This window comes from Narcine bancroftii, chromosome 13 (assembly GCF_036971445.1).
Source record: "Narcine bancroftii isolate sNarBan1 chromosome 13, sNarBan1.hap1, whole genome shotgun sequence".
NCBI lineage: Eukaryota > Metazoa > Chordata > Chondrichthyes > Torpediniformes > Narcinidae > Narcine > Narcine bancroftii.
The window spans coordinates 19,920,557-19,944,208 of NC_091481.1; the positions used below are offsets into that span (position 1 = coordinate 19,920,557).

The 23,652-nt window shown below is 38.5% G+C and overlaps 1 protein-coding gene and 1 long non-coding RNA gene across 13 annotated transcripts in view; one reads left to right on the forward strand and one right to left on the reverse strand.

Moving 5' to 3' along the window:
* Positions 1-15: 15 nt before the first annotated feature.
* LOC138748296 (uncharacterized) lies at positions 16-4,175 on the reverse strand. The gene is made up of 2 exons (XR_011347922.1): positions 3,755-4,175; positions 16-2,393 (listed from the first exon to the last, which is right to left on the reverse strand). It is a non-coding gene; the product is annotated as an uncharacterized lncRNA (long non-coding RNA).
* Positions 3,684-23,652, forward strand: part of brd1a (bromodomain containing 1a) — a 51,783-nt gene continuing 31,814 nt past the window's right edge. For 6 of the 12 annotated variants that reach the window (XM_069908212.1, XM_069908211.1, XM_069908213.1 and 3 more), the window contains exons 1-6: positions 3,685-4,023; positions 7,158-8,542; positions 18,316-18,472; positions 20,733-20,864; positions 20,969-21,097; positions 23,098-23,410. In XM_069908212.1, coding sequence (XP_069764313.1) covers positions 7,176-8,542; positions 18,316-18,472; positions 20,733-20,864; positions 20,969-21,097; positions 23,098-23,410 — 2,098 coding nt within the window. In that variant the 5' untranslated portion in view covers positions 3,685-4,023; positions 7,158-7,175. Of the gene's footprint in view, positions 4,024-6,921; positions 7,068-7,157; positions 8,543-18,315; positions 18,473-20,732; positions 20,865-20,968; positions 21,098-23,097; positions 23,411-23,652 lie in introns of all 12 variants that reach the window. The other 6 variants (XM_069908217.1, XM_069908218.1, XM_069908219.1 and 3 more) reach the window with 4 other exon arrangements.

The following is a 23,652-nucleotide window of genomic DNA, read 5'->3' on the forward strand; positions in this document are numbered from 1 at the left end:
AAACAACAAACTGGAAGTGGTTCAATTTTGTTTATTAGTTTGAGTCGTATACAATATTGAATAAATGGTCGTCAAGTTTTTTCGGTTAAAGGTAGTGTCAAATGTCCGACCTAATTTTTTTCAACAACTAGGCATGACATAATGGAGGAAAGCAATGGAAGTCAAGTAAGCGGATTGCAATCTTTCCATTTGAGTAATTAGCTCTTCTTGCCATCACTGTTGAAAAGGCTGCTATCCTTTGGGGTGAAGCAGGTACAAAACTTGATCCCAATACTGTGATCCCAAAAATAGCTGAGAGTACATTTGGCTATAAATCTAGGTCCAACACTTTAGCTAAAGTTTCAAAAACACCTTGTCAAAAATTATCTAACTTTGTACAGGACCAGTGTTGGCATCTTCTTGGACAAAAACAAAGATTAAAAAAAAAAACTGTTATTGTAATCAAACTGGCGCCAACAAAGCTTCAGAGCCCCACGTGGGCTCTGAATTTTTTCCCACTTGTGACGTCACGTTGGTGACAAATAAATTTTAAAATTTATTTTAAAAAAGTTTGGTTTTTGGATCTTCGGTAAGAGGTACTCTTTAGTGAAATACATAAGCTGCCTGTGGAAATAAGACAATATTCCAAGCAGCTTGATGCAAACCAGGCCAATGCAAACCAATTGATCAGCATCTGAATATTAATGTCACCATTTTGGCTGCAAGGTATACCAAATCAAAGAGACCAAAACCAATATAAGCACACCCCAAATTCTGCCAATCAGGACATCCAGCAGTAATGTGATAGCAACACTCTCTCCTACAAATACATCTTCCTGATTAGAGACAAACATTAAACTTTCTTGTCACTGTTAAATTTGCCTTTACCAGACACATTAATATAGCTGAAGAACCAAGACAAATAGGCAGTAAACAAAGCATCATCATATCCCATGAATAAATATCTTCCCTGAAAAAGGCTCCCAAGATTGTTAAATACTTTATGGAGTGTGTTAAACATTTTTAAAACACAAACGAGGTAATTTTTTAAAGACTGAGCAACTGACACATCAGTATGATTATTCCATGCCATTCATTAGTACATATTTGATGTACTAAAATGAGCAAACCCTGCAAATATATTTTGTTCTTAACATCTTTTCAGTTATTGCAGTTTAAAGAATCAGAAAATTAATATTAAACTTGATCCATTTTCTGTTATAGTTATAATAATGATCATTAGAATGTGATGTGCATTTTTATTATTCCTTGTTTATATTTAGACTTCTAAGCTTACAGCCACTGTACATGTTGTCTCAGGTGATTACGGAGACAAATGGTTTTAGAATTTGATGTTATTTCATGCAGCCACAGTGAGTTGAAGAGTAGTTTAATTATACTCTGAAGGAAGGAGGAAGGACTAACAATTAAGCTAGCTTTAAAGAATCTAAATATTGAAATCATTCTGAATTGAAGAAGGGAGACATATTTAATATTTATATGAGAAAGTGCCTGTTCTCCATTTCTCGTCTCAAATACATAGCCTTATATATTGATGAGATATATAGTAATGAGATGTTAAATATTTCACTGAAATATTACAGTAATGAATATTTACTATAATAAAGTGCTGAATTTCATTTTAGATTCTTACAGTATCTTGAAACTTTCACCTGCTACATAATAAAGATGCTGTTGAAAGGAATAAATTGAAAGGTAAGCATTCACAGTGTCATCTCAGAGATCAAGTGACTGTTTTGTGACAAAGCTGTGTTCAATCATCAGGGTTGGTTCCCTGTGCAGACTGACCGGGACATTTGGAGGAATGCCTGATCAGACATGGAGCATGATTTTACCTAACTGACATAGGACCCCTCCCAGTCAGATCTTTCTTGCATGATAGAATATCACCCACAACAAATGTTGTCCCCAAGACAACTGCAGTGCAATGGAGACAGCTGGTCACCTCTTTGCAGCATGTGGATTTGAGAGTGTGTGTGTCTGTGTGAGATGGAGAGAGAAAGATGCAGCAGCCCTTGCCATGGTTCATCTCCAGCAGAAGACAGAAGACTTTCTGATTTTACAGGCTGTTCTGGAGTGTGTTAAACATTTTTACAACACAAACGAGGTAATTTTTTAAAAACTGAGCAACTGACACATCAGTATGATTATTCCATGCCATTCATTAGTACATATTTGATGTACTAAAATGAGCAAACCCTGCAAATATATAATTTTGTTCCTAACGTCTTTTCAGTTATTGCAGTATAAAGAATCAGAAAATTAATATTAAACTTGATCCAGAGAGATTTCCAGAGTTGCTGGAAGATCATAAACTTGCTAAAAGACGTTCTTTGGTCTGCCCGAAACTTCTTGATCTTCCAGCACAGTGAGATGTCAACAAGGAAAAGCTGCTGGAGAATGTAAAAACACAGGAGCCAGTCTTGCGGCATTCATAGGTATTAAGTCGTCACCTTTATTTATCGTTCATACCATGCTTGCACGGTAAAGATGAAATAGTTTTTCTCCACGACCATATTTGCATAAATGTAAGTCAGAAGAAGTTAAACACATTGAAATATTAAAATGTATACAGTAAAAGTCCACAATACACTATCCATATAAGTTCTGGGAATTTAGGAGTCTAATGGCTTGGGGAGGGGGGGGGGGGAAACTTGCCTCATCTGGACGGAATGACCTGAGTGCTACGGAACCTCTTACAAGACGGCAGAAGGGAAGAACAGTTTACACGAGGGGTTGCGCGTGGAGTTTATTGCCCTTCGCCTGCATCAGGGGTGGTCGATGTCCTTCAGGGTAGGAAGAGAGCCCCCAGCGATCTTTTCCGCCGACTTCACTCTCCCCTGCGGGGCCTTGCGGTGGTCCACGCCAGGCGGCGACGCAGCCGCACGGGATGGCTCTGCAGAACGTGGTGAGGAGGGTGGAGCGTGGGAGACTTCGCAGGAGGTAGCGGCTCTGCTGGACTTTCTTGGCTATGGAGCTGGGGTGTGTAGGGGGGGGGGGGGGTCATTCTTCAAGAGTAGGTGGGGCAAACAGGTTTGATGGGCCACAGTGGTTCTTAGGCCACCTGCTCCCTTGTGAAGCAAGGCCTTCCTGGGTTATGCCCAGACCTTGATGGAGGGTTCGAACCCCAAACGTTGTCTATTGATCTTTGCTAAATTGACCTGCTGAATTTCTCCATCATTGTTTTCTTGAAACTTTAACCATAGTTTCCTGCAGGAAAGCGGGGGGGGGGGGGGGGCTGCCAATGGGCGGCGGAAACCCACCCCCTCCCCTCTGTTCCCGTGACCCTTCCACGTCCCGGGGCGGTTGGGGGGGGGGGGGCTGCCAATGGGCGGCGGAAACCCACTCCCTCCCCTCTGTTCCCGTGACCCTTCCATGTCCCGGGGCGGGGTGGGGAGGGCTCCCTCCTCGTCCCAATCGAGGGCTCGCAAAGGGAGGTGGCCCTTGCCGTCAGGGCTCCGACTCCCTCCTTCCCGCCCGCCCGCACAGCCCGAGAGCGGCGCCTCGCCGGACCTCACCCCGCGCTCTGATTGGCGGGCCCGGTCCCCGTCTCGCGGACCCCCCCCCCCACAGCCAACGGCGATTGGCTGCCAGCGGGCGGCCGCGTGACGTCGGCGCCTGGGACGTCTTGAGCAACCGAAACGGTGCATTGTTGTTGAAGAAGCGCAGTCCCCCCCCCCCCTTTCCATCCACCCACCCCCGACTCCTCCTCCTCCTCCCTTCCCCCCCCCCTCCCCAGCACCGAGTCACTCACTCGCGGCACTGGAGCGTTCGAGAAAGAAGCGGAGGGGCGACGGGGGGTGGCGCGGGAAAGCAAGCGCCCGCGCGAGCCGCGGCCGGTTCGGCGACGGTTGGACGCGCGGTGGGGGGGGGGAGGGAGGAGGCGGGAACCTCGAGCGCGCGCGCGCGCGCCGTCCGTTTCATGAGCGCCTCTCAAGCGGAGTCGGGGGGGGCCTGCTGCGTGGAGAGGCGCTTCGGCTTCCGACCCCCCCACCACGGACTCTCCGCTCTTCCTGATAGCCGGTAAGTTGAGCCTTTGAGGGGTCGGGGAGGAGGGGGAGAGGTGCCCGTCACCTGCTGCCTGGGTTCGTTTTGTCGGGCGCCATGTTTTCAGTCGCGCTGACTGAGAGGGACGGGTGTGTTCTGGGGGTGGGGGAAGTGCCCGAGGTCAGCGCGTTCTTGGCGGCGGCGGGGGAGGAGGGGCGGTGTGTTGGGGGGGGGGGGGGAAAGGTGCGAGTGGCGCCGAGGGGGTGGGTGATGGCGGGCGTGTCGGCCGCCTCTCATTCAAACAGGCCCGGGTAAGCGCCTGCCGCAGTGACGTCACGGCGCCCCCCCCCCGCGGATCCCGGCCGGGTCCCACTTCCGGGTTGGCCCAATGGCACCCGTCAGCGAGAGTGGCCGCCAGTGGAAGTGAAATTGATCTGTTCTCCCTTTGCTGCTGATATATGGGTGGCATCTTCCCACTTGTCCCAAGACCTTTCCTGGTTTTCCCCAATCACAGGACTGGAAGCATAATTTGAGATGCTCGTGGTTTTAATAAACCTTTGGGAAGCAAAGATTTGAGTGTATAATGCCTGCCGGTGCCTTTTCTTCGTCTTTGTTCTGTGAGCGGTAAAGGCCTCTTCCTCTCGTGCTTCCAAATTATTCACCAGTGTGGCCAAACTTTAAAGCATTTTGTGGGAGTTAGAAATGTCAGAAATAAAACTTCTCACACATGAGTCTCTTTAAAACTGATGACACGACAAGCTTTATTTACAAGTCTGCAGAGTTGGACTCAACTGGTTTCTCACCAGTTAAGCCCCGATACATACAGTGCATTGATTTTTATACCTTTATTATTTGCCCTTCCCCTTCTTATTAATACTGTTTTAATTGGTTAGTATTACAAAAACATTCTAAGTATAACTGCATTATTAATTATCACGTTCGTTACGTACGCTGTGAACTCTACATTCACTGAATTCTGTTTCTCACACTTCTTATCAATCCTTTGTCTCCTGCATGTCTCTCACTATGACCATGAAAAGATAGGTTTAAAAAAACATATTCAGCAGCTCCTTCTGTCCTTGACTGCTAGTAAACTCTCTGTCCGTTCTGGCTTCCCTGTTTATGATTAATCATCACATTTTAACTTAAGTCTTTTTTTAACCTAAATTCTCTATATCACAAGAAATGTTTTCATTTTGGGGAGAAATAAAGTTCAGTGTTGTGAACATCCACAACAGTTGCACGTGATGGACGTCCGATTTGTGCCTGTTCCGAGTTATTTTGCGACTTGGTTTTCAGTTTGTTGATTCATTGTAATTTGAAGATTACGAAGGTACCTTACTTGGGATTGTTTTATCTCTCTCTGCTGACCTGCCGATAAGACCACGTTGTTTTTTTGTTATAGAATTTTGCCCAATATGATTTGTCTTTGCAACCTGTCTCTGGACTTTAAGTGAATGAAAGGGTCTAGAACATTCATTCTAATAATCTGTAGTTTTGTTATTTGAATTTTAAATAGCCTTCTTGTGGTTGAATTTACAGTAAAACTAATTGTAAAGACAACTTTTTTTATGTTACTCCTTTACATATCAAATCAGGTGAGGTGGTGGGGGTTTAGATCGAATTGAGTCACAGAATTGTTAAAACATGGAAGTTGGCCATTGGTCAGGTCAAAGTGAAATTTGGCTCTACTAAAGCAGTACATTCCTGTGTCACCTGGTCAAGTATCCAGATGCTTGTCCAACTGCCCTTTGAATGCTACAATGGAATCAATCTCCATCACTATCCCTGATTGCTGATTCTAGACTGTAACTTGGCAACCCTTTTATTTTTAATATATTGTCCTCCTTCAGTTTTTGTCAATCACTTCTGTGCCCTTCAACAGATATGAGCAGTTTCTTACTGTGTCGTTTTACAAGCAAATGAGTATTTAAATATCAGATCCCTTTACTATCTTCCTCTGCTCCAAAGAGAATTATTCTAATTTTACCAATCTGTATAAACATCCCTGAGATCATTTTGGTAATAGTTGTTCCCCAATTCTAAAACCTTTACATCTAATGCAATTCCATCTTCTCCATTTGTCGTCATTTAGTAAACCAGTTCAATCTTTGCTGTAATCCCACCCCACCCCCATCTTTGGATTAAGTTCTCTAAAACTGAATATTGCTCCTAAGTGTGGTCTCATTATATAGACTAGCATGGTGTTTGCCCTCAATTATTTGTTGCATCCTTAGTACAAGCACAACTAAGTCCATTTGAACTTCAGTTGCCACTCAATCTCACACCTTTTAACAAATGCTTGGATTTGGTAAATGTAAATGATTACTGAGTCATAATTTTATGTTGTTTACTTTATGATGTACTTGTTAAAGCATGAACAAAATACAAATTTCTGCTTTTTACAGGGGGATCTTAGTACAGTTAATTTTTTGCACACTATTGATTAGACTGGTCAAAGTATTATACAGCATGCATTAAAATCAGAGAAGGGAAATTGTAGTACCTGTAATGAGATATACTGGTATATAGTCATGGGAGTGAAAAGTGTAATTTATAAACTCAAATATTTATAAATTCACAGAAATCTTCAACCAATAGTCAATAAAGAATCATCAATTTAAAGTTACCACCAAAGAGTTGAGGAGAGAAGAAATTGTTGTTGGAGCATCAAATGACCTTTTGGAATATTCTGGTAGTTTTATTGGAGAAAAATGAATAAATGTTTAAAAACAAGGACTCTAATACTTGAAGGAGAATATAAGATAATGAGATATAAATTGAGAAGCTCTGGGTTTTTTTTAAAAAAGCCAATACTAGACTGAATGGCCTCTCAAGGTGCTATAAGGTTTGATTGCTCCTATTAGGTTACTGCTTAGCATAATTTAGATTTCACAGAGATCATAGAAAATGAATGACTGGTTTACATTTCAGAATTACTATCAGTGCATACATGACATCACATTCAACCCTGAGAATATTTTTCCTGCGGACGAGGAACTTATTTGTAGTGCAAAAAAAAACTACTCAAGAAAAGAAACCTGCTGCAGAATTTCCCATGATCAAAAACAGGTTTTGATGTATTTGGCACATTTTAACTTCAAACATCTTGCAATGTTTTGTTACTGACTTGCTTAGGAATGGGTTTTGATTTTATGAATTTTTTTCAGCTGTCTTCCTTATTAACAATGAGAAGGAAAGGAAGGTGTCAACGAGGGACAGCAAGTCGTCCAGCTTCACCTTGCAAGCTAAAACATTCACCAAGCCGTGAAATGCTGACATATGCTCAAGCTCAGCGAATGGTTGAAATGGAAATTGATGGGCGGCTGCACAGAATCAGTATTTATGATCCTTTGGAAATTATATCAGAAGATGACTTAACTGCCCAAGAAATTGTTGAATGTAATAGCAACAAGGAAAACAGTGAACGTCCGCCTGTTTTTGCAAAGAGTAAAAGGTGCAAATCCAATAAAGTTAAAAAAAAGGATGTTATTACTCAGAGTACCCATGGTGCTCAAACTCAAATAAATGCATTACCAGAACCACGGTTTAGAATTGTAGATTATGAACCACCTTCTGCTCCTCGTCGACCTTCATCTTATTACAGGCTCATTGAAAAGTCCCCAGAGGAGCTCAATAATGAAGTTGAGTATGATATGGATGAGGAAGATTATGCCTGGTTAGAAATGATTAATGAAAGGCGTAAAAGTGATGGTCTGAGTGTGGTTTCACAGAATGTATTTGAATTTCTTATGGATAAACTAGAAAAGGAATCTTACTTTGAAAATTCTAATCAAGGCGATCCTCAGTCTTTAATTGATGAAGATGCTGTTTGCTGTATATGCATGGATGGAGAATGTCAAAACAGTAATGTAATATTGTTTTGTGACATGTGTAATTTAGCAGTGCATCAGGAATGCTATGGAGTTCCATATATACCCGAAGGACAATGGTTGTGCCGTCGTTGCTTGCAATCATCATCTCGGTCTGTTGATTGCATCTTGTGCCCAAATAAGGGTGGAGCTTTCAAGAAAACAGATGATGGTCAATGGGGACATGTTGTATGTGCTCTCTGGGTTCCTGAAGTTGGATTTGCGAACACTGTATTCATAGAACCTATTGATGGTGTCAAAAACATTCCAGCCGCCAGGTGGAAACTGACATGCTACCTCTGCAAACAGAAAGGGCTTGGTGCTTGTATTCAGTGTCATAAGGCAAATTGTTACACAGCATTCCATGTAACTTGTGCTCAACAAGCAGGTCTGTACATGAAAATGGAGCCTGTTAAAGAAACTGAATCAAATGGAACAACGACATTCAATGTGAAAAAGACTGCTTACTGTGCTGTGCATACACCTCCAGGGTGTGTGAGAAGGCCACTAAACATTTATGAACCAGCTGAACTAAAAAATGGCATATGTCGAAAGGATTCACCTAACAAGGCAACAAAAGCTAAGTGTAAGACAAGGCAGAAGACAAAGAAGGCACAGAAAGTCTTAACTGAAAAAAGTACTACTGTACCTATCATATCTGTTCCATGCATTCAGCCAGATAGGTGAGTGGCCTGATTTTCATTTGAAAGATTTATGTTAAAATCTGTAGACTTAAAAATAAGATTAATTTCATTAATAACTGTCTAAAAATAGTTGTATTGTCTTTTTGTTGTTGAATCCCTAAAGCTAAATTGTTGGAAACCTGAAAGATTACTTTAAAGTTTTTGGTCAGCCATTTAAATCAATGCCACAAAAGGTCAATCTGATTCTACAACACACTTTTTAATGCCAATACTGAATCTGTTACATTACACATAAAATGTCAGAGAGGAACCTATCCAATTTTTCATTTTTAACATAATGAGCATTCTAGAATTAAATTGCCTATGCTAATCAAGCACCCATTATGCAAACCCTACATTAATCCCATATTCTCATTAGCTCCCTCCCAGATTCTACCATTCATCTGCTCATTAGGAGCAATTTACAGTAGTCAATTAATTTACCAATCCACACATTTTTAGGATATGGAAGGAAACAGAATGCCACAAAGGAAACACACATAGTCGCAGATCATGCAAACTCCACACAGGAGGCACCTGCGGTAAGGATTGAAACCAGTTCTCTGGCATTGAGGCAGCAGCTCTATGACTGTGTCACCCATCATGTTCACTCATGGTCTTGTGTTCCATGGATGTGTGAGAAGAGAAATACAAAAGGAAAAATACCTGAAACAGAGAAACAATGAACAGTGGCTGAAAATAAAACATGAAAGTAAAACAGTAATTATATTGGAAGAGAATGAGATAATTTCTCTGAATTATCAGGAGAACATCGGCAAATGACAAACTGAGTGCCAGGAAGCTTTCAACTTTTTTGATTTAATCCCAAAATACCAAGTATCACCAGCATTCATAAGCTACAGCCTGATTAACTGTTTCCCTGGCAATCACATATTTGCATTACCTAATCCTTTTGTATCTAAAGTTACTTTTCACTCTCAGAATTTATTGTCATAAACAAGTCACGAAATTCAGTGTTTTGCAGCAGCGTCGTAATGCAAACATTTATATTATAAATATCTTAAATATTTAAAAAGAGTCACGAAAATAAGGCAGTGTCTTGGTTCATTGATTATTCAGGAATCTGATGGCAGTGGGGAAGAAGCTGTCCTTGTGCTGCTGAGTGCTTGTCTTTAGGCTCCTGTATCTTTTTCCCATGGAAGCAAAGTGAAGAGGGCATGCATGGCTTGGTGGGGGTCTTTGAGGGTAGATGCTGCTTTTTTAAGACTCCACGTCGTGGAGTTTTTTTTATTGTCCTGAGATTTAGTGCCTCCATACCAGAGAGTGATGCAACCAGCCAGAGTGCTCTCCACGGTATACCTGTAGAAATTTTCGAGAGTCTTTGGTGACATACAGAATCTCCTCAAATACCTCACAAAGTATAGCTGCTACTCTGTTATGGATTGAGAAATTACTAAATGACCTGACATAGTGACAGCATCTGTTTGGTGAAGATTAGTATTTAGTAAATGCTGGGAATATGACTATTCTATGTTGGTGAGAAAACTTCAGGTGACTTCTGCATGGGGGGGGGGTGTTGCATTCTGAGAAAGCCAGCCACATTGCATGCTTCCACAGCACAAAATGATGTCATATTGTCATATCTCCACATATGTCAAAAAAACTAACTGATAGAATACATTTTGTTTTATTTGCCTTTCTTCCTCTCTTTCCCCCCACACACATACATATACATTTTGTGAGAGCAAATTTAATTCCACCTCAAAATTTTGGGTAGTGGTTTGTAAATCAACTCGGGGTTCACCTGTAGTAGTATAACTATAAAGCAATCTCCAATGGCATGACAAAAGAAAAAAATAATTAATAGTGGTAGAGGAAAGAGGGAATGCTTTTTTATAGATAAATGACTTTAGAACCACTAGCAGAAAAAAAATCATTGCTTTTAGGATTTTTAAAATGTTAGTGATTCTTTAGACTTTAGTGGTTCTAAAGTCATCAGTTACTAAACAGGTGGAATATTTCACCTGTATTATACATTCTGGGTTAATTCTTGGATGGTTTTAAAATCTTACAGATTTATAATGGGATTCTCAATAGAACAAATATAATTTTAATTTGAGTGGCATCTTTTGTAATGAAAACATTAATGGCTTTCCGTAGTAACAAAACAGACATTTCTGAAACATATAATTGAATTACCATTAGTGAGTATATCCCTGGAGGTTGTTCACTTTCGAATGCAAGCTAGAAACTGCCATTAAGCCAGCTTTACTTGTTTACACTGAACAACACAATGACAGCATAATGCGATTCGGCGCTGTGACTACCATTACTGCTGACTTAAAGGCGGGACTACAATGACCCCCACCCCCTTCCATGTTTGTACTTTTTTTTTTACACAGAACGGCGTGGTGCAGTAAAGGCTCAATATTCCTGCTGTGTAAAAGGGGCTTGTGTTTCTCTCCACAGATGTTGATTTACTTGACTATTTTCAGCATTGCATTTTACTTCAGATTTACTGTATCTGCCCCATTTTACTTTTATAAACCTCATGGTTTATCCTTTAACAAAATAGCTTTGTAATCAGTATCCATGGATTGGGTTTTCTATTACATATATACACCACTTTATGAAAATTCGCTTCTGCAAAGAAACCTGTGTTCACTTTTATGAAAGGATTTGAATGGGTTTTTGCTTTTATGAAAATGGCCTTCAATAGTAGTGAATGGGTCTTCGCCTCACGAGAGGTTTCATATGAATGTTCTAGTTTCGTAAAGCGGGGTATACCTATACTTCAGATCAAATTTAGGCTGAATTCTATATTATAAATGCAAAAATAAAGAGTATTAGCATGTACTGTAAGACACTAGCATTCTTCCATCACCTTCTAACTCTTGTAGTATATTTGTGTTGACAGTAAATTAACACTTTGGCTCTGTGAGTGGGATTGACTGTGAACCAATGTGGGCCTTTGGTACTAAAATCCCAACTAATAGTGAGCTGGGGCACTCAGAAGATTTTTAAGAAGAAAGTAACAGTTTGTTTTGCAGCAGTTACCTCAGTATTTGGAAAAATAACCAATTTTGCATTGCATGTGAAAATGCAGTTGTTAATGTTACAGTTTCTATTTCAAATGGCAGCCAGACCTTAATGTTTTCCGTTTGGTAAAACATGCATAACTAGAGTTTGAGAGCTATCAAAGAAACTAATGATTAGTGCAGATGATAAAAAGCTTGGGCAAAAAGTTGGATTTTCAGTGTAATAAAGATGCTTGTGGAGGGAATGTAAAGTATTTATTTTCTGTTCCTCTCTGTTTTACCTACCATCAGATAATTAAAATAATATTGGACTTCATATGAAACTGAAAATAAATTTGTGGGGTGGGTGGGAAGAGAAAATACATCATTATCTCCTAACCACTTGATTATTTTTTTTTCACATCCGTGTGAATAAAGTATACTATTCATTCCTCAGTAGTAATAGCTAATAAGTCAAAGATTATTTAAATATATGGGTCAAAATTTGTGCTCTTTTTAAAATTTCAGTATAATTAAAAACTTGCAAGATATAAAATTAAATAAGACAAAGTTACTAATGCCTTACTAATTAAAGGTGTGGCCTAGACTTTGGAAATGTTTTGGCAAACTACCTTGTAAGAATAGAGCTGACCCATCTTTTCAAAGAAAGTTTATTCTTTGCTGATTTGTGTTCATAAGCCCAGAGGACCCCAAAACCCAGCAGCAATAGAAATTCACCAAGACAAATAGTACCTTAAACAAAAGTTACTTTTAATTATCTTTAAACGTAAAAACAGGATTAAGCTCTAACTTATTACTATTAACTTAGCTTAACCTAATTTAACCCCCTTTTAATTCTCAGCGCACATATATGTAATGTGTATACAAGTTCAGAAAATTTATTTGATTCACAGTCCAATCTCACTTCTCACTCCTCCATGTTCACTGGTATCAGGCATTTCTTAAACTGCACAGATTTTAACATTTATGAAGTTCACCAGGCTTTGGTGCTTGAAAGGTAAATGGTTACCACTCAGGATGGTTCTTGTTGATTTTCAGAGATTTGTTTCTCATTGGACACCCACAGCTGATTCCTTCTGATGAGCCACTTTAGGGTCTTGCAGAAGAAACTTGCCCCATCAGGATTTTCCAGATGATGACCTCTTTCTTTCAGGTCACTACAGAGTTCCTTTTTGTTTCTCTTATTTCAAGTGAAACATTAGGCAGCCAGTCCTCTCCTCAAAGGCTTTGAACAGGCTGAACTAAGCATTCACAACCCGTCTTCCAAATGTTTTTTTTCCATAAGCTTGCCAGCTTGTCCTGTCCCAGTCCCAGCTGCTACTGAACTGTAAAACTGAATCCTCCCTCTCTTAGCGAAAAGTCTGTTTTACTCTCTGCTTGCAAAAACCACATGACCCTCTTAGAACATCAAGTTCTACTCCAGGCAGCTCAAACAAGTTCTTTTATCTGTTGCCTTTTTGTAAACAACTATCTATTAGTGAAACCTCTTGGGCACTCTCCAAAGCTTTTGCAAAGGGTCTTGGAGCCGGAAGGTCTAGCATGAGCAGAGCTCCAGTATTTTAAATAAGATCTGTTTTAAAGTGTTTGTATGTGACCTACTAAAAAACCTGCCCCAATTTATCTCCCAAAAATTATCTTTACAAGCACACATTATCTGTCATATTTCCTTTTAAAATTTTCTTGACAACTTTTATCTACAAGTATTGATATTTTTATATAATGTACTTACTGTGCATAAATTCAAATGATTTTAGTAGTGATTGCATGCATTCCTTGAGGTTTCTATTATAATTTCCTTGAAATTAGTATGCAGAAAACTGTAGGTAAACAAGGATATAAAAGATGGCTTTATTTTCAAAATTAAAAATGAAAATAAAAAAAACTAAATGTTTGAAGCTTTATTGCTTCTTTGATGCCCATTAGATTTAGAAAACAGAGACATTGGACCTTGTTCCATTTTCTCCTTTTGTATAGTCCCAAAATACTTAATTGTCAATTAAATAACTTTGAAGATGCCATTACAACAAATGGCTTTCAACATGCCAGGATCTCTCATATAGTGAGAAGATGAGCAAATAATTTAAAGTTCTGGTGTTAGTTATGTTCACTTGAGGGGCCATGTGAAAAGTTTATTTTCCATTTGTGCAAAGTTTCATTTTATGTAATGATTTCAGTTTCACTTTCTATTCCCCTGTTATGATTGGTATGAAAGAAGTGCTTGATTTAATAAGATTCATATAATGTCAGGTGTTATGAGCCCAGAGGACCCCAAAACTCAGCAGCAATAGAAATTCACCAAGACAAATGGTTACTTAAAGAAAAGTTGCTTTTAATTATTTTTAAACACGAAAACAGAATCAAACTCAAACTTATTTCTATTAGCTTAGCCTAACTTAACCCCCTTCTAATTCTAAGTGTATGTAATGTGTTTACAAGTTCAGAAAAGTTCTTTAATTCACAGTTCAATCTCATTTCTCACTCCTCCAAGTTCACTGGTATCAGGCAATTCTTATACTGTGCACAGAATTTAACATTTATGAAGTTCCATATAACCCAGTAATACTGTTGAATAGTCAGGTGGTCGGCGACTAAACCAACTTCCCCAGCAGGCTTGCCAGTTGAGGAGGGTGGCTAGACACCCTGCAGGATGATAAACCCTCTTGTAGGGTCAACGGACATCTAGCAAACAAGCGTCGTGAAGCACAGAAAGAGCATCTCTTGCATCAAACCTCGATCTTGCCATTCACTGCAACAGAACTTTCCCCAACTGTCTTGGACCTCACCATGCTGCTGAATCCAGGAGGGGATGTCGAGAGTGTGGGTCTGGACCTGTGAAACCCCTACTTGCCTAAATCTGAGGAGTGGGGTATCCTTGTACCAAATCCCCCAAACTGACTGAAAGGTTCCATCATCATCCTATAGGATGAATAACCAGAAAGAAGGGAGGAAGATTAATTTGCTGAACAAGTAGTTTAATTGTAACAAAATTGGTAATTGAACAACATTTGGTAATGATAGGATTGAAAGCCATTGTTTTCAAAATGGATGTTGACAGTTAGGTGGATTTGTAGTTAGAAGATCAGTACATGACAATATGGGGCCCTGCAGTTCCAGACAATTTGATTCATTTATCAAGAATTGCATGGCATTCCTATCAAGAGTACTGGATTGTTCTCTGAATTTGTGATGATGTCAGTTGATTGAATGCTTAGCTGGCAAAAATCTGGATTTGTTAAGAAATGGATGTCAGAGAACATTAGGCTCCTATTCTGGGTAGGGCGTCAAACTGATTTTGAGTAGATCTTAATGGATTAATATTGGTACTTAACAAAACTATCCAATTAATGAATATACGAGTCATATCTGTACTACATTGTTGCATTGTACCTTTCCTATACTCTGGTCATGTAATGAGATTAAGGTCTTTTTTTTTACTGAAGTATGTTTTATGGTTATAAATAGAACAGTAATTACTGAATTATTAGTGGAGTTCTAGGCTGTAAATTAGAAAGCACATTCTATTACAGACTGATTTTCTTTAAAGTAGTTCCACTAAAAGTGCATATGATTACATTCTAAGTAAATGTAACCTGCAATTTTGTTAAGATATTTTTAAAAGATAAACTTGCCCTAATTCCACAAACTATTTTCCTTGTAGAGTCATAGAGTTCAGCAGCATGAAAACAGACTTTTTGGCCCAACCTGTCAATGCTGACAGAGTTGTTTTCCCAAGCTAAGACCATTTGTCTGCATTTGGTCCATATTCCTCTGAAACTTTCCTATCATGTACTTGTCTAAATACCCACCATTTCTTCCTCTGGCAATTTGTTCCACAGACCTACCACCCTTGGGGGCATGGCAAGACGTCTATTCCACTTTTTCCCAGCTGGAACATTAAATGCCTGACTTTTAAGTTGTTTAAAATTAGTTAAAAATACGTTTACAGCCTACGTTTACAGTGGAAATCTCGGAGTCGATTTCGGCGATTCCCAAGGCCCAGAGGACCCCAGCCCGGCTGATTTTGACACCGGCACCGACCTTGCTCCCGCAAGATGGCGCCGGACCCTTGGTGAGTTCGGCCACAGCCGATCCGCGCGGATGACACGGTCGACAGGGACACCTGCAGCCCCACGATCTTGCCGGGCAGCCTAGGGACCCGCAGAGTAGCGTCGGAAGACACTCCAATGCACCCCGTGGCTTTGCCCGGCCTGCGTGGAGCGTCACGCGTCAAGGAGCTCCATGATAAGGTGTGGGCTGCGGGGGAACCTGAATGCCAGCGCCCCAAAGAGGTCGGGGTGCCAGCATCGGGTGTCCAGACCCACAGCCGCACTGCCAAGGCATTCACACCGACAGAAGAGGAATTGCTTACCTTTGCAGAATACGTCCAGCAGGGGGAGACAGCAACCTATGAAGGTGAACCTCAAAAAGCGGAATCAAATCCTGGAATCGATTCAGTATTTACAGTTTTGAAAGTGATTGCTTATCAGATGGGTAATATGTCAAAACAACTATCAGATCAAATGAATCAAGGATTTATGGAGTTGAAAATGAAGATGCATACTTTATGTGAAGAAATGTCAAATATGAAGCAAGATATGAGTGTAGTCAAAAGTGACATTAATAGGTGTATTAAATCTGTTGATACTGTACAAGAAAATTGAGACAGCTTTTTCTGAGTGTCAAAGTGGTGCGTAATAGAGAAAAAGTGGAAGGATCTTTTGTAGATTGGGGAATTCAAAAAAGAGACATTGAAGAAGGTTGATTCTTTGGAAAATCAGAGTCGGAGAAATAATGTGAAGATAGTTGGTCTCCCAAAAGATATTGAAGGCTCTGATTCTATAAAAGTTTTTAAACACTGGATCCCAGAAGTTTTGGGTAAAGAGTTCTTTCCTGGAGATTTGGAGATGGATAGAGCTCTGAGAAGAAAACTGCTTCCAGGACAACCGCCGAGAGTATTTTCGATTCGTTGTTTAAAATACCAGGATAGAGAAATGATTTTGCGTATGGCAGTACAAAAAGCACGACAAAACCAATTCCCATTAATGGTACAAAATAACAGAGTGCTTTTTTATGCTGATTTGTGTCAGGAAGTTCAATATAGCTAAAGATGTTCTGTGGCGAAAAGGTTATAAGTTTGCTTTTCGTTACCCTGCAATTTTGAAGGTTTTTTATGGAAACTTTCAATCTCAATTTTTTGAAAATGATCATGATGCCTTAGTTTTTGCAAATTCCCTACCGGAATTGAGAAGAAATGGTCATTTTCCACCTTTGTCTCCTAAAAGGAGATTAAATAGAAATGGCAATGACAATGGAAATGGGAAGAATGGAAAGAAAGAAAATACAGAATCCTCTTGATATCGAAGATCCAGAGCAATCGTTGGTTTTGGAGTTACTAGGTTGAAGATGTGGACTATATTTGAATGTGTTTATCTATTTCATAAATATGTATCCGGCTGGGGGGGGGGGGGGTGGATGACACCGAAAACTTTGTAAGTCATCTGCCACCAGTGGGTTTCCCATACCCAGTTTTTAGGCTAATACTGCCTTTGGGTGGTTTTTTATGTGTGTGTTTTTTAATTTTTGTTTTGCTTTTTTTTAAAGAGGGGTTTTTCCTCCTTTTTTTTTATTTTTGAAGGATACAAAGGGGAGCATTATTTTATAAAGTTAATTTTTTTAGTGTGTGTATTTACTAATAGTTAAAATTATGTTTAAATTGAACTTCGGAACTTTTAATGTTCAGGGATTAAACAATCCAATAAAGAGAAAGAGAGTATTGGCATATATAAAAAAGATGAAAATTGAAGTTTTTTTTTACAAGAAACACATTTGACTGAGAAAGAACATTTGAAATTAAAAAGAGACTGGGTTGGTCAAGTATTTTTATTCTTTTAATTCTAAAACAAAAGGAGTTGTGATTTTAATTCATAAGAATTTACCATTTGAATGGGAATCTACTGAAGGGAATGCTGGTAGAGTTTTAAGAGTTAATTGTAAAATTTTTGCGGAATTTTGAACGCTGCTTAATTTATGTGCGCCTAATACAGATGATGAGCAGTTTATTTCAGAAACTTTTTTCTTGTTAAATCAGGCTAATGAGAATATTTTAGTGGGTGGTGATTTCGATTGTTTTGGATCCTTTACTAGATAGAAATCCGAAGAGTATAAGGAAGGAAAAAAAACCTACCACCCTTTGGAAATAGTTGCCTTTGGGTCCCTTTTTAAATCTTTCCCCTCTCACCTTAAATCTATGCCTAGTATTAGACTCTCCTCCCTGGGGGAAAAGTCTTATATGCATTGTATATGTCCCTCATGATTTTGTACACCTCTGCAAGATCACCCCTCAATGTCTACACTCCAGTGGAAAATACCCCAGCATATCCAACATCTCCTCCAATTCCAGTAACATCCTTATGAGTACTTTCTGCATTTTTTTCCTCTGATATTATCTTTGATTTGTTGTTTCTTGCTCTTATTTTAACCAGATGTAGTCTTAAGTAAATACAGTTGTACCTTCTCTAAATTCACATACGGCATATCATATGAATCAGTCATGATTTTCAGAGTTTAAATTACCAGAATGATCATAGCTGCAGTTAGTCTTTTCCTTTTACCTAATCTACATATACTTTTATGATACAAAATCCTGGAGAATATGTTATTTCTAAATATCTAGTATAATAAGCTTAGCAAAAATTGTTAAAAATGAGCTTGGTTTCCAAATTATTGTTTGTTGGATGTCTGAAGTGACTAATAAAAGAGACATTATCGTTACAGACTAAATAAAATAATGAGTCAAGTATCAATACCACGAAAAAAGCAGTTTATACAGAGGTTATATGTTTACTGGACACTTAAACGACAATCAAGAAATGGCGTACCTCTCCTTCGTCGATTACAGTCACACTTGCAGTCTCAGAGAAATTCACAACAGGTATCTGTTACTGCCTTTCCCTTATTGAAACTTGTATAAGCTCATTTTATATAAATAATTATGCCTGATTTTGTGATAAAGGAAATTTAATTTATTTGTTTCATTTTTTTGGGGATTTTTGATTACCAAAATCTTCAAACAACCATATTGAATCTATAAATATCTATATAAATAGATGTTTATAGATTTAGTGAATCTATATATATATCCACAAACTGCTTTGCCTGGCACAAAATACTGTGGAAGGTGTCTTTTCTAAAAAAAAATAAACTAAAGCAAATATTTAGTTATTCCAACACTGCCTTTATATAACAATATTAATTTTTAAATTGTATTGTTATATTACAGCATGTTTGAAATCACAGCATGTTACATGGTAAATTACAGCAGATCTTTCAAATTCCAAGCCAGCCAGCCTCACCAGGTTCTTTGTAACTATACTTCTGAAGCTGTCTAATCATTATGACCATGTCCTGAGTAAAACACTTAATATTTCTAGCTATTATGTATGCTATAATCTCAATTTTTGTTCCCCCTCCTTTTAAGTCCAGGGTAGTAAATAAAGTAGTGCAAAGTCGGTTTAGCCTTTACTCTGGCCATTTTTTTTTCCACTGCCAAAATCAGTCATTGTTCTTGAATGAAAAATAAATAGCAACTCCTTCACTTACAACAACACACCTCACCTCTGCACATATGCAAAAACACTTTCAGGTAAATTATTAATTACAATTTCCCTCTTAAACCTTCACTCTAATGCCCCTCTACTGACATATCATCTATTTTCTAAATTTGTATTGTATATTTCTACAGACCACCCATATCCTGGTCTAGCCCACTTCAGGTTAGTTGATGTTATGAATAATTCTTTATTTAGCGACCTATCTTTATCCACTTTTGAATGCACCATTGACTTCTTTGTAAGAATCTGAGCTTTCTGAGCTTTGAAGAGATGTTCCCAAATTTTAGTTTGACTTTCCTGCATCAACATTTTAACTTCTCAGTTGTAATTTTCCCATATGCCATAGCCACTTAACATAGTTGCAAAGTAATCTCTGTCTTGGTTCTCTGAACCAAATTCTCTGACTAGGGATCCTCCCTCCCCTCATCCACCTATCATCTGCATTTGCCACCCCCTCCCCATCCTTTTGTTCAGATGCCTGCCAGCATTCTCTCATACCTTGCTGAAGGGCTCAAGCCTGAAGCATCGGTTATGTATTTCCACCTTTGCTACATAAAGGACGCTGTTTGACCTGCTGAGCTTCTCTAACATTTTGTTTTTTTTTACTTCAACCACGGTGAACACAAATTCTCGTGGTTTACTCTCTGACTGTGATTGCTTTCCCCGTTTGACAATTCAGCCTTTAAGATAATCAAACTGTCATCATCCATGAATCCAAGTTCACATCCATGTATAACAACCCATAATCAGTTTACAAATGTTTAAAAATTCTGGAAGGAGATGTGAAATGCAGTTGTGATAACTGATCTGTCACTGGGATGGAAGAATCGTGAAAAATAAACTTATACAGTTAATTGGGAAGAAAGATCAATAAAGGCAATAAAATATAGGATCAGGTGTCGGCCATTCAGCCCATTATGTCTTATTTCACCCCCCAATTAAAGAACAGGATGGAGAGTGAGAAGTATCAGCATGTGTCTTGATGCTCCATTTTGACTGTTGGTGAAGCCTGAGGCAGGAGTGCATAGACCTGTGCATACCAAGCACATGGGGTCAGTGGGAAGGCTCTTCTGGGGCAAGTGATGGGTTAGGTTAGGAATTTGGCAGGTGGCAAAGAATCCAAGTGAGGATAAATAAATGGAGGACAGTGAAATGGTAAAGAAGAATTCGAGAAAGTACAAAAGAAATCAAGTCAAGGACTTGAGCATAAAATAAAAAGACTGCCAGTTTGTTATGGATGTATTGATTTTAGTTATTCTTTGAAATATTTGTAAACAAAGATTAAAAATAGGATTGAAACTCAACTGCAAGGTTGTTTTTACTCAGTCTCTACAGTATGCTTTAAAATAAATTCCAGAAGGAAAGAAATTCTATCATGGAGTGAATTGTAATTTTTTTTGACGGCTTGCTCAATTTTGTTAAAGAATTTTTTTGTTGGTACTAAAAGAGGAATTAGCAAGAAATGGTTGATCTTTGTATTAAAGATAATACTATTGCATTTGTTGCTAGTCAGAATTTAGGATAAAGAAAATGCTTCAGTTTTTAAAGCTCTCCTTTCTCATTCCCCTTGTATTGATAAAGAGAACAAATGATGAACAGAAAAATGGTTTGAAAGAGCAACTGAAATATTGGCAGAGGCTCCGTCATGACCTTGAGAGAGCACGTTTACTAGTTGAACTTATTCGTAAACGCGAAAAACTAAAGCGTGAACAGGTATTGTATAGTATACCATTTCAATTTAGAGGGTCTTTTTCAATTTTGGTTTGTTTTACAGTGTAGCAGTTGATGTTTAAATCTATACAATTAAATGTTGGCAGGTCAAAGTTCAGCAGGTTGCAATGGAACTCCAGCTGACACCATTGACTGTCATGTTACGTTCAATTTTGGACCAGCTTCAGGAAAAGGATGCAGCACGGATATTTACTCAACCAGTAAGCTTGAAAGAGGTACAAATATCTTTTCGTTGGTTACAAAAATCTGTGCCTTGCTTTGACCAGAATCTCAATATTCTACCTTGCCATCCATTTCAGAATGTTAGCTTTATTTAAAATAGGAACTTCAAATTACAAAGAACTTTCAATATATTGAGAAAGTGGTTAAAAGTCGTGTCAAATCAATTTCTATGTTGGAAGGAATGATATTATTTGCATGGGTCCTTAAAAATTTGGAATAGAGTATACTCTAAATAGTTAAAAAGCTCAAATTCAGGAAAACCAACAAAAAAAAATGTATGGCCATGTTCAATGTCAAAAGGTCATGAACAGATACAGAAAATACTCAAAAGTGCTGAATTTGAATGTTCACTCTATCTAAAGGACTGGAATATTGAAGAACAGAACATAACATTGCTATCTCAATTAGCACTCGGTGTTTTCAGGCACAAGAGTGGTGAGTTTGCAACAAAAAGGAGTCATTATAGCACTATAAATGGACATGCAGTGCTATTGAAAGCTCATTCTCCTGTTGGTGCTGCTGGAGAAATGATTGCATGGTTTAATGCAATTTTGTTTGTTAGACTTAATGTTGTGTGGGCCCAGGGCTGCATCTTAGCTGATGCATCTTTCTGGTAACTAACAATGGCTCCTCCATGTTCGGCCAGATCATTTGAATCCTACAATTTCTCAGAAACTTTGCTAGATGTGATGGAAGCTGCCATCCCTTTTTTTTGGTTGTGGTCAGGTATACAAAGGTATGAACGCAGCTAACTAAAAGGGGAATTGGGCTTCCATCACATCCAAAAAGGTTGATGAGAAAGACTGTACTATTTGGATGAATTTGTCCACATATAAAACAAATGGTTCCTGTTTCCAACAATGAACTTCATTCATCCTGACAGGCAGAGTGTATTGTGTTGTAGTCCTGTGCGACCTTACTGCTCGCTTCAGCTCTCACCGGCAGCCTAAATGGTTCACTGCACACTGGTAATTTTATTGCTGCATGAACACTTGGAAAACAGGGTTTTGAAGCAGATTTTTGAAACACAGCATGTAGCCTGAGTGGATTTTTTTTAATGAAATGCAGCAGGATAAATATACTTTTACTTTGTGAACTACAGGCTCAAAAGCAACATAACAAACCATTGCTCTGCATATGTTGCTAAACATGATAGCAGTGTATTATGCAAATATCTGATCTGGCTACACTTGGAGAATTCTGAGGCATTCTGTGCACTGCACTTTGGGCAGCCTGCTTTGGCCTTGGAGGAAGTATAGTTTATATTTAACCAGACTCAAATTTAAATTATGAGAGGAATGTAGACAATTGAGATTAAATTGTTTTTTAATTTGTAAGTTTAAAGATTATTTGATTGAAGTAATTAAGGAAACAAAACTATTCTTTTCATTCCTTTGGCTGGTAAATTTTGTCCAAGAAGGTATTAGTTTCTGATCTCTTTAGAGAGGAAAACAAATCAAAACATAGAAGGTACTAAAATTAGGAGTTACCATTCTCCTGCCAAACAAAAAGCTAGTGACAGTAAATGAAGAATACCTTTGAGTTTTTTTTAATACATCTCTTTGTCTCAAAGCTACTTTAATGATATTTGCTAAACTATGGATATTTTTTACAGAACTAAGATTTGATTTACTTTACTCTTTTTCAGAAAAATGAATCTAGGAAATAAAGACTGACCTAGTGGGCTCAATATCTTTATGCTGCTGATGGGAGGGCGATGTCATATTTGTCACATCATTTGTGATTTTTTTTGTATGTACTATCTGACCTTTTATAGAATATTCATTAACCAATTCATAACTATGCATAACTGCAGATGTTCAGGGGGCAGTACTGAAAAAAAAAGTAACTCCTTTTAAACTTCATTTTTTCATTTTCTAAAATTCTAAGCTAATGTTAATGTATGTACCTTTAATATACTTTGGCAAACATTTATCATTCATAATTGAAGCATTTAGAAAAATTCATAACTTATTAAAACTTTATCTTTCAGGTTCCTGACTACTTGGATCATATAAAACATCCAATGGACTTCTCAACAATGAGAAAAAGGATAGAAGATCATGGGTATAATAATTTGGATGAGTTTGAAACTGATGTCAACCTTATTATTGATAACTGTATGAAATACAATGCAAAGGACACAATATTTTACCGAGCAGCTGTGCGATTAAGAGATCAGGGTGGTGTCATATTAAGACAAGCTCGCCGTGAAGCTGATCGAATTGGTTATGACCATGAAACTACAATGCATTTGTCTGAAGCACCAAAGAGCGAAGCAGCCAAGCCTTTGACATGGGAAGATGGTATCTATCTATTTATTTATTTATTTATTTTTCTTCCAAGGCAGACTAACTGCAGAAATGATCTGAAGAAGAAAACAGTGTACCAGGGTGTTCGGTCCATCATATGAAATTACAGTTATTATTTTGTTCTATCTCTGGGAAAGTTGTAAATTTGTGTAATTGGAGTAAAAGGCAGATCATGTAAATCTGTTTTTAAAAATTCTAGAAGGAGGCTGATTAAGGGTCAAGGTCCGAAATGTTGG